This window comes from Mastomys coucha, unplaced genomic scaffold (genome assembly GCF_008632895.1).
Source record: "Mastomys coucha isolate ucsf_1 unplaced genomic scaffold, UCSF_Mcou_1 pScaffold3, whole genome shotgun sequence".
In the NCBI taxonomy this organism is placed as follows: Eukaryota; Metazoa; Chordata; class Mammalia; order Rodentia; family Muridae; genus Mastomys; species Mastomys coucha.
Genome location: NW_022196909.1, coordinates 38,926,204 through 38,938,316, shown reverse-complemented (window position 1 = coordinate 38,938,316; position 12,113 = coordinate 38,926,204). Strand labels below are relative to the sequence as shown.

The following is a 12,113-nucleotide window of genomic DNA, read 5'->3' as shown; positions in this document are numbered from 1 at the left end:
AGTTCTCATTTGTTTTATTGGCCATTCTGATGAGTATAAGGTGAAATCTCAGAGTAGTTTTGATTTCGTTTCCCTGACGACTAAGGATGTTGAACATATCTTTAAGTGCTTCTCATCAAGGTCTGTGTCTTAGTCAAGGGTTCTCTAGAGTCACGGAACTTATGGTAGTCTCTGTATAGTAAAGGACTTTGTTGATGACTTACTCTGTAGTCCTACTCCCCATAATGGTCAGCAGCAGCTGTGAACGGAAGTCCAAGGATCTAGCAGTTGCTCAGTCCCACAAGGAAAGCAGGCAAAGGAGAGTGAATCTTCCTTTTTCCAATGCCCTTATGTACATTTCCAGCAGAAGGTGCAGCCCAGATTAAAGGGGTGTGCCACCCACCACACCTGGATCTGGGACTTGCTTTGTTCCAGATGACCTTGAACTCAGTGATCTCCTTGCCTTAGTCTCCTGGGATTCATAGCCACTGTGCCTCAAGATCTCCATGCCAAGACCAAGGTCAGAAACTTGTATCCCCCAGCCTCCAGATCAGGATTACAGGTGAGCCTTCCAATTCTTTATTGTAGTTCATTCCAGAAATGGTCAAGTTGACAAGCAGGAATAGCCACTACAGTCTGATTCCTCATTTTAGAATATTGTTTAGATCTATTAATATAGATCTAAACAGACTGTGTTCTTGATTTTATTTTTTAGTTCTTTATCTATTATGAAAATTTGCTGTCTAGTAGATCTTTGCTCATCCTTTAGGCTGCTGCTTTGTCCCAAAGATGGTGTCCTTCGCCATACAGAGGCTTTTATGTTTCATGAGGTCTCGTTTATTAATTTTTGGTCTTGGTGCCTGTGGTGTTCTGTTCAGAAGTCCCGTTCTTGTGCCAACGAGTTCAAGACTGTCTCCACTCCCACCCATGCCCCATTCTTTTCTATCAAGTTTAGGGTATCTGGCCTGATATTTATGTCTCTGAACCATTTGGAGTTTTGTACAGTATGAGAAGTATGGATCTACTTGCATTATGCTACATGCAGTTATCCAGTTTGGCCAGCACCATCTGTTGAAGATGCTGTCTTTTATCCAGTGTGTATTTCTGACTTCTTTACCAAAACTCGGGTATCCATAGGTGTGCAGATTTATATGTTGAACTTCCATTATATTCTATTGATCAACATGGCTTTTTTAATGTCTATAACATGTTTTTATTACTATACCTCTGTAGGGCAATTTGAGATGGGTGGTGGTGAAACCTCCAACACTTCTTGAATTATTCAGGATTGTTTTAGGTGGGTTTTTGTTTTGCTTTGTATTTTCATACAGAGCTGAAAATTCCCCTTTCAAAATCTTTGAAGAATTTCGGCAGGTTTTTGATAAAGGTTGCACTGAATCCATGATTACTTTTGGAAGCATAGCCATTATTAGAATATTATTTCTACCAATACATGAGCATGGGCGATCTTTCTATCTTCTGATATTTTCTTCAGTTTCTTTCTTCAATGTCTTAAAGGGCAAGGACACATGCTCTACAATGTTTATACTAGCCTTATTTATAATTACCAGAAGCTGGAAAGAAACCAGATGTCCTTCAACAGAGGAATGGATGCAGAAAATGTTATTGGAGTACTAATATACAATGGAGTACTGGTCAACTATTAAAAACAATGACTTCATGAAATTCTTAGGCAGATGGGTAGAACTAGAAAATATCATCCTTAATGAGGCAAGCCAATCACAAAAGTTCATGCATGGTAGGTATGTGCTCACTGATAAGTGGATATTAGCCCAAAAGCTTGGAATACCTAAGATACAATTCACAGACCACATGAAGTTCAAGAAGGAAGACCAAAGTGTGGGTGCTTCTGTCTTTCTTAGAAAAGGGAGCAAAATACTCATGGGAGCAAACATGGAGACAAAGTGTGGAGCAGAAACTGAAGGGAAGACCATCCAGAGATTGCTTCACCTGGAGAATCCATCCCATATACAATCACTAAACCCAGACACTATTGTGGATGCCAAGAAGTGCTTGTTGAAAGGAGCCTGATACAGCTGAGAGGCTGAGAGGCTGCGAGGCTCTGCCAGAGCCTGACAAATACAGAGGTGGATGCTCACAGCCAACCACTGGACTGAGCACGGGGTCCCCAATGGAAGAGTTAGAGAAAGGACTGAAAGAACTGAAGGGGTTTGCAATCCCATAGAAAGAACAATGTCAACTAAACAGATCTCTCCCCCAAGAGCTCCCAGGGACTAAACCATCAACCAAGGAGTATACATGGAGGAACTCATGGCTCCAGCCACATATGTAGCAGAGGATGGCCTTATCTGTCATCAACGGGAGGAGAGGCCCTTGGTCCTATGAAGGCTCGATGCCCCAATGTAGGGAATGCCAAGGCAGGAAGATGTGAGTGGGTGGATGGGTGGGGTAACAATCTCATAGATGCAGGGGAAGGGAGGATGATATAGGGGAGCTTGGGGGGGCAGGAAAGGGGATAACTTTTGAAATGTAAATAAAGAAAATATTCAATGAAAAAAGAGGAAGAAAATGTGAGGGAAAAAATAATCTCACTTGTTTGGTTAGTTTTCCCAAGATATTTTATCATTTTGAGGCTATTGTGAATGGTATTTTTCCTTGAATCCTCTCTCAGTTCACTTGCTTTTTGTAAATAGGAAGGATACTGATTATTGAGAATTAATTTTGTATTTTGGTACTTTGCTAAAGTGTTTATCGGCTGCAGTAGTTTCCTGGTGGAAGTTTTAGGGTCACTTATGTACGAAAGAAGATTATATACAAATAAAGGTACTTTGACTCTTTCTCTTCTTATTTGCATTTTCTACGTTTCCTTCAGTTGTTTTATTGCTATAGCTAGAGCTTCTGCTATTATATCAAACAGGTATGAAGAGAGAGGGCAACCTTGTCTGTCTTGCTCATGGTTTTAGTAGAAATACTTTGAGTTTCTCTCCATTTAGATTGATGTTGGCTGAACCCACCAATTTTTAATGTGTACAATGTTTAGATGTTTCTGTATACTTCATATAATCAGTTACTTTTTCTTTTATAATTGAAGTAAATTGTAATTTATTTTCCATCCGTGTGAAAAGGCAGAATGTCCAATGATAGGGTCAGTGGAATGCAAAGCCTTGAGGCATCTTTCCAAGGTGGGAACTCAACAGGACAATTTGGAAAACTTTATTAAAATCCTTTGTTTTTATAGTTCTACTTAGGAAACAAAGAAAGGACCAGGCCGGATGCTCTCCTGCTGACATTTTGAATGTGGCATGTTGATATATTTTTGGCTCGGGGCATTTATTACCTTGTGGCATTTTGCATCAGCTGTTCCTCTGCACAAAGGGATAATATACTGCATAATTAATTCAACACAAGCCTGCCAGTACCACACCTGGCTGTTTAAAAAATACAGAGCACAGGTACTCAATCCTTTTAAAGGGCTAAAATCATACTGAAGTAATTAGGGACACCAAATCAGAATGAATCAGGCAGCATTGACACTCACAACTCATTTTTCAAAGGCGAAATTCAAATTCAATATAGTCATATATTTAAAAATTAACCTAAATTACCTACTTCTTGTCAGGGGTCACTTTGAGAATACCCTACCTGGTGGTTTCATGTGACACTGACAATGTAAGCAGTACTGTTAAACTCTTTGCTAGGAAGTAGTTATATTGCATGATCCTACTTTAGTGGTACCCCATGATCATCACATGTGATGGACATTTTCCCCAAGACTTTAAAGACACAGGCATGATTCCTAAGACCACAGAGAATTTCCATTCATGTTGACTTACTAGAAAGTGGCCTAGATTATGGCAGGAAACATCTCTGTAAGTTCTTTCTGAACCAATTTGGGAAGCCATCAGAGATTTTCAAATATTCATAGCAAAGACAAAGTTAAACATACCTAACATAGTTTACATCTTTCATCTTCTACTTTGACACATATTTCATAGACAAACATAGATGAAGAGTTCATATGAACTAATATTTGGAATTCTTTTTCCCAAGTAAAGATGTCCTTAGTCCTGATACTTGGAACATCATTACTTTTTTGTTGTTGTTGGTTTTGGTTTTTCGAGTCAGGGTTTCTCTGTGTAGCCCTGGCTGTCCTGGAACTCACTCTGTAGACCAGACTGGCCTCGAACTCAGAAATCCACCTGCCTTTGCCTCCCAAGTGCTGGGATTAAAGGTGTGCGCCACCACTGCCTGGCTAGGGACATCATTTTACGTATCTCTAGACATCAGAAAATCAATTCCTTCTCAGAGTTGAACTGTTCTACTAAAGATTGCAATGTCTTATTAATGAGATGGAGTTGTGATAGAGCCTGCATCTAAGACATCTATCACAGATTCTTCACCCCTGAAGAATAGTGTTATAGCTGCATATCTGAGACAGTACTGACTGAATTTGTAACCTCTTATTGTCACTCCAGTTGATGAGCTGTGGCCTCTACTACCCGAATCTGAGGCTCCTGATCATTTGTTGACCTTTGGGAGACACATACCATATGTCACCTAGATGTGTTGTTTATCAGTTGTGCTTTAGATGGTCTCAGCTGCCATTGTTTCTTCTGCAAGCATGTATACAAGGTTCCCTTAAAGCACCATGGGAAGTACATAGAGAAGAATTGTCCTAAAGATTAAGCAGTGGTTCAGTTCAATATTTGAGACATTATTGAAAAGGGTAGGAGGCATGATGAACCCTGTGTTAAGACACCTGGAGTTCACTATGGCAACCAGAATAGTGCTTACTTCATGGGGACTGTTAGACTACTGTTTAAAGAGCACCTTGACTAGAAAAAGGACAGGTAAATTGGGGAATGCCACTGCATTCTAACTTGAAAAGGCTTAAAGCAAATCAAAATATACCAAGTAATATGGTTGTTTCTATGCCGTGGGGTTATAGTAAATCGATGTGGTCACTTGTATACAAGCTCTTTATGTTTGTTTGTTTGTTTGTTTGTTTGTTTGTGATAGGACAGAGGGTAGTATAGCTGTCTTTATTGGTTTAGTCTGTTTTGTGCATGGTCCATGTTTCTTCACATTTCCATGAATTAATTTAAATCAACACTCACTTAACATGTGCTATATGAAGCCTCTGGATTCAAGATGAAATATAATGAAAAATACAAATTTAAAACCCTCACATTCTACTGAAAAATAAATGGGTGAATGAACACTTGTGGTGGGATATGCAGATAAACATTATTTTATATTATCTAAATGGACCTTGAATATGAAATATAAAGTGTAGGGCCAAATCAAAGTCCTGTGTCTTTAGATGGGGCATTCCTAAGAGTTAGAGGGGACAAGTTAAAGGAAATGACAAGATATAACCTTACTTTGAACAACATGCTAAAGAGAAGTGCTTGCTGACAGGAGCTTGATATAACTGTCTCCTAAGAGGCTCTGCCAGATCCTGACCAATACAGTTACAGATACTTGCAGCCAACCATTGCACTGAGCCCAGGGACCCCAATGGAGGAGTTAGGGGAAGGACTAAAGGAGTGGAAGGGTTTTGCAACCCCATAGGAAGAACAACAATATCAACCAACCAGACCCCTTAAGAGTTCCCAGGGACTAAACCACCAACCAAAGAGTACACATGGAGGGACCTATGGCATAGGTAGCAGAGGATGGCCTTATTTGTCATCAATGGGAGGGGAGGCCCCTTGTCCTGTGAAGGCTTGATGCCCCAATGTAGGGGAATGATAGGGCAGTGGGGTGAGAGTGAGTGGGTAGAGGGGTACCCTCATAGAAGCATGGGGAGGGTGTGGGATAGGAGGTGTTTGGAGGGGAAACCAGGAAAGGGGATAACATTTGAAATGTAAGTAAACAAAATAACTAATAAATTTTTTTTTAAAAAAGAACTTTGTGCCTTACTGGGTAATATTGATACAGTGTCAAAGATTACAGTGTAATTTTTGTTTGTTTGTTTGTTTTAATTTTAAACAGCCAAATCTCAGAATAGAACTGGATTTGAAAACTATCTTTGGTTTTGATGCGAGGGTGACTAGAGACAGGAGAGACTGAAGGCTGGGGCTTGAGATTTAACAGAATAGTTTTAAATGGATGTATCAGCATGGGGAATTGTGTGAATCAATCATATTTGAGCACACTTAACAGGAAAATGACAGTGGGTTTGGGCACATCCCAGTTAGTCAGAAGGGGCAGTTAACAATCTGTGTCAAGATAAGCAATAACTACAGAACAGTTAATAGGCAAAGCTTGGAAGTTAGGATAGAACTGGACTTGGAGATGCGGTGACAAATATAAGTCCTTACAAAATGAATAAAAAAATCCACCAGTTATTTAAGATGATGAATTCAAAGCCCTTGAGGGAAAGAGAAGAAAAAGTAGAAAGAAAAAGGCACAGATGTGTGAGCTCACAGACTGTAGAATATTTATATAGAGTATGGTCTGGCAAGATATTTTAAATGTTGGACATCTCTGGAAACCCCGTCATTCTGACATTGGGCAGAATATCTGTGAAAAAATAGCTGTGAAGAATAAGAAAATATAAACAAATGGAAGGAATTATTTTTTTGACAGATTTGTAGGAACTAGATCTCCTTTACAGACTTCAGTAGGGATATTTGCAGCTGGGTGTTAGGAGAACTTGTCCGAAGGACTTAACCAAGGAGAGGAAAGAGTTTTCTTGCCTGATAGGCAGTCAATTTTCACATACTGAAAAGCATGGGACACAATAAATCCACGAAGCTGTATCCAGGAAAGTAGGATTTCAGTGAGTCAGAGCAACTATTTAGAGACAAAATGCTCAACATTTTCAATCAATAATATGTAAAATATATATTATTATAATTGTATAATATGTATAATATACTATATATGACAACATATAACATATAACACATAATATATAAGTGTATATATAGTATCTATCTATCTATATGTGTATATGTGTATATATGTATATGCATGCTCAATATTGAGCAAATGAATCAAACTTTTTGTATCTTTGTTCAGGTTTAATTTAGAACATACACACACACAAAATGTAAAAACATATAAACAGAAATTTGAATGTGAAACATAGACGCAAGCTCCAGTTTGACCCATTGTGAGACAGAATGGATCCGATTAATGAACAATGAATTCTACACAACTAGTTATAGAGGTCTACTTAAGATAACAGAAGACAAGCATTATAGGCATAACAACTTTAAAAATTGATAAAATAAGAGTAAATTTATAAAAATATTATTTTGTTAAAATTTTCCTCATCTTCTTTGGCCAGAGTCGGTAATTTACATGGAGTCTCACATGTATCAGTGCTCAGTTGATATTTATAAAATTAATAAATAAATAACTGGCCTAGAACTACCTGTGGCTTTAGGATCTATCTGATACCAGATATACATAATTTATTCAACACTATTAATACTAGTGTCCCTAAAGATACTAATTTCTCACTGAAGACAGTTTCCTCCCATAGAAAACATAATCTACATTTATAAAATATTTTATCTCTTAATAAATATTCTCATTAAAATAATTTATTTTAGCTGATCAATTCTGTACCTACTATAGTAGAATAAGAATATCAGTATGGTAATTGTTGGAAATTTTCCCATCAACACAGGCCTGAGTAGGTGAAAGGACATTTGGGATTCAAAGAAGTAGTTTGAGGAAGGGTCAGCCAGTATGTAATTAAAGTCAGCATGTGTGGTTTAGCTGACATCAATGGATTTCTCACTCTGAATTGCAAGATTTTATTTATTGAAAATTTCTAAAATTATAAGTTAGTTAGAATTTATAACAAACATATACTGTATATATGTATATATATAGAGAGAGAATAAAAAGACATAAACGAAGCTATTTGAATGTGAAACTTACTTTTTAAATGTATATTTTATTTATTTATTTTGCAAAATGATTTTTATTAGATATTTTCTTTATTTACATGTAACATGATATCTCCTTTCCCAGTTTCCCCTCTGAAAAAAATAAAAAAATAAAAAACAATAAAAACCCTGTTCTCTCTCCCTCCCCTCCCCCTGCTCACCACCCTACCCTCTCCTGCTTACTGGCCCTGGCATTCCCCTACACTGGGGTATAGAACCTTCACAGGGCCAAGGTCCTCTCCTCCCATTGATGACCAACTTGGCCATCCTCTACTATACACATGCTGCTGGAGCCATGAGTCCCCCCATGTGTACTCTTTGGTTGGTGGTTGAGTCCCTGGGAACTCTGAGGGTACTAGGTAGTTCATATTGTTGTTCATCCTAAGGGGCTGCAAACCCTTCAGCTCCTAGGGTCCTTTCTCTAGCTCCTTCATTGGGGACCCTGTGCTCAGTCCAATGGATGGCTGTGAGCCTCTCCTTCTGTATTAGCCGGGCACTGTCAGAGCCTCTCAGGAGACAGCTATAAAGCTATTTGAATGCGCAACTTAAAACTGAACCTCAGTTTGACCTGTGATACTTTAGAGTAGATGCAAATAATAATGTGTAAGAATACATAAAACCCTAAGCATATCCTTTCTCATATGGTCTTCTTAGATGGGGACTTGGATACTCTTCCAACGATGCTTGTCTACAGCTAAACCAAACACTCTAAAGTTACCCCTGCAAAGCATGGTTACTATGCTACAGGCAGCAAAATTGAGATGCTCCTTCAAAATTTCATAACATAAAATGATGGCTTTATGAAAACTTTAAATGATTATCATTTGAAGGCACTGTGTTTAGAAGTAAACGTATCTCATTACCCCCTCCCCCCACACACACTTTTTTGGGTGGCAATACAAACTATTTCTAATGAGTAACTATTAACATTTATATATATGCATATATATTTAAATATATAAACTGAACTTCTCTTATTTTAACAGAGCGTTAAGGAATGAATCAGTCTCTCAGAATGATGAGATATGAGGCTGGAGAGGTGGCGCTGAGGTTACGAGCACTTACTAGTTGCATAAAGGACTTGTATTCAGTTCCCAGAACCCGTATCATTTAACTCACAACTGCCTGTTACTCTAGATCCTGGGGATCTAAGGCCCTCCTCTGATCACTACTGGCAGCAGGTTCATATATATAGGCATTTTCACATATACAAAAAAAATAAAAAAAGTGTAATGATGGATTATTCTAGAATTTTAATGTAGCATTAATTTATAATGCATAGTTTGAAAAGCTACCTAAAGTATAATGGTTTCGTTTTCACTAGAGTGTTTATTTTCTTTGTTTAAAACCCTTCTTCTATACTAGAAACCATCTGCTGTGGTCCAGAAGCCCTAACATTTCTGTTGAAACTGTTTTTCAGAGGATTCATGTGTCAGAGATTTCTTGACCAGATATCAGTTCTCTCCTTGTAGTATAAAAGTATATTCTGAGTAAAGGGACAGATTAACCAGTTTAAAAACAAAAAAATCCACTAACTTTGAAAGTTGAATTATGTCTTCCTTAGGTTCAAATATTCAGTGTGTGAAAATTATCATGTGTAGTGAGGATGGCCAAGGAGATGCACAGGTACATCAGGCATCATGGTTTCAACAGGTAAAATCAGTTCCTAGCTTAACATATGCCACAGAGACCTCAGGACTCCTCTAGGTTTATGTGGTACCAGCCAGGCAATGGATATTAACACTATCTCTGGTCATATGTCCTAACTTTTACACACACACACACTGTATATTTTGCCCACATTCAATTCTTCATAGTACAAATTACATAAACTCTTTGAAGGTTCATCTGTAAACTTTGCATAATCATAGGGCCTCTGCAAAAGAAACATATATTTGCTCAATTAATATTTGTTCAGAGCTTGTGGCAAACTGGACATTGAATATTACTGTTAGTTGTTCATTTACTTGACTTCTCCAACCTCAAAAGAATGAGATTCTTTGACAGTATCTTGGAGTGCTCTAAGCTCTCCACAAAATCCCAGGGTACACTGCTGCTCAAACCACAGCATCTGCCTTTCCTCAAAATGCTAAGTCCTATTAAACAGCCATCACATGAAGCTACCTTAACTAACCCAGAAACAAATGAATAGCCGAATATTTTTACCAATCCCACTAAACATTACAAAAACACCCTTTTGTTTCCCTCTCATGGTACTTTTCTTTCTGAAAATCTAAATATTAAGGTCAAGACATAAAATTAAGTTGCTCATATTTATACTTTTATACAAGTCTGCTTAGTCTTTGCTTTTCAATATTAGTAAATTTTTGCCATTGTCTGTGGCCTAGACCAGGTTAAAGCACTTGATCTCAAAATTAGTAAAATTTATTGTCATATACTATGCATCCAAACATGAATACTATATATAATTGTTGACCATTCAGGTCAATATTTTAGTGGTCGTTTGTACAGTGTATTTGTAGTATAGACTCAGTTCTCATACATGTAAGATACACTAAAAGAAATGTCTACAACACTGGATGAGAACTTTTTGAACTAAATAAGATACACAGAAAATTATTGAAGATTTAAGAGAAAACATTTCTCTTTTATCATCTAAATTCTCATATATGTACAGCATACCCCAAACTTCTGTTTTTGTTTTCACATTATTGACAAAGGCTTCAAAGATTTTTTCCAACAAATTATAACATTGGGAATTATCTTTGGAACCCAGGAAGCTGGAAAAATAACAAAGAAATTCAGGAAGATGACTACTTGGAATTTAACTTCTATGAAACAACACACACACACACACACACACACACACACACACATACACACACACACACACACACACACACAAGTCTGAGAGAAAAAGATACTATGTTAACTTTAAATAAATGCCTGAGTGGGTTACAATTAGTTTTTATTTTCTTACCTTTCTAAAATGTATATTTGTTATATAAAATGGTGGACTTATTTCTCAAATATTCATGCATGTATGTCATAAACTTTGATCATACTCACCCTAGTTGTCTTCTGTTGATCCCTCACATTCCTGCTGGATTCTTTTCTCAAACAGTTCTACTTTGATAAGTCATCATATCATCTATTATATATCGGTGCATTTATGGATCAATTAATCAATCATTTGGCAACTTGCACATCAACCTATCCACCTACCCATCCATCATCCATCCAACCATCCACGCATCTCTCTGTCCATCCATTCATCCATCCATCCATCCATCCATCCATATATACATACATACATGTAGGTACTGAACATGAGAGAAAACATGTAGTACTTGTCCTTCTGAGTCTTGAATGCCATTTTCATGAACACTGGTGTTTTAAAATCTTGACCCTTAAAGTATCTGTTTCTGGCACCCAGGATGTTCCACAGTGTAACTTTCAAATGTCAGGAATGTATAGCTCTACTGACATGTTTTAAAACTCAGAATTGAGTGTGGAAAGTATCTATTCAGGTTTTGCTTTCCTCTTTCTTTAAAACATACCTTCAAGGGGTGGAGATGTATATTCAGGATTTGTTGACTCCTACTTCCAGAGAGCCCAGGGTCACCTCCAACATTTCTGAATGTGCTAGCAACTAGACATAACTCTTATCGGTGGACACTCTCCTAAATATCAGTGTCAGAGAATTTGTGGCTTCTTGAGATTTTTTTTTCCACTTTGTGAGGGATGAAATTATACACTGTGACATTATCTACATATTATAGAAAAATAGCATTATACAAAAACTATCATTTTAGTTCTTTGCTAGCGAATTTTTGATATTATCCAACCAAACTATCTGCAAAGCATTCTGAATGGGTTTAAAGATGCCAATAGAGATAGAAAATAAAAAGGAAAGAAAGAAAGAACAAAAGAAAGAAAAAGAAAGGAGAGAAGGAAAGAAGGAAGAAAGAAGGAAGGAAGGGAGAGAAAGAAAGGAAAGGAAAGGAAACGAAAGGAAAGGAAAGTGTACTTACCGGAGTCCTCAGTTCAGGAATGGCAGCTTGGTAGGTGAGTGGACGGCAATCACGGGTGTTTGGCACAAGAACACAGGGCAGAAACATAGGTCCCAGGTCATCTCCATCTAGAACGTCTACTGTGAGGGTGGTGGTGGTTGTTCGTCTCTCATTCAGATTTTGTGCACGGTCCTGATGAGTGTAAAACAGAGAAAGAGAGAGGAAGAGAGAGAGAGAGAGAGAGAGAGAGAGAGAGAGAGAGAGAGAG

The 12,113-nt window shown here is 37.6% G+C and overlaps 1 protein-coding gene across 22 annotated transcripts in view; it reads right to left on the bottom strand.

Moving 5' to 3' along the window:
• The window catches only part of Pcdh15 (protocadherin related 15), a 1,206,525-nt gene that overhangs the window by 370,330 nt on the left and 824,082 nt on the right, over nucleotides 1-12,113 (bottom strand). For all 22 annotated transcript variants that reach the window (XR_004112186.1, XM_031346915.1, XM_031346916.1 and 19 more), the window contains one exon: nucleotides 11,867-12,037. Coding sequence is in view for 21 of the 22 variants with exons in the window: in XM_031346915.1 (XP_031202775.1) it covers nucleotides 11,867-12,037 (171 nt within the window). In the remaining variant the exon portion in view is untranslated. The remainder of the gene's footprint in view (nucleotides 1-11,866; nucleotides 12,038-12,113) is intronic.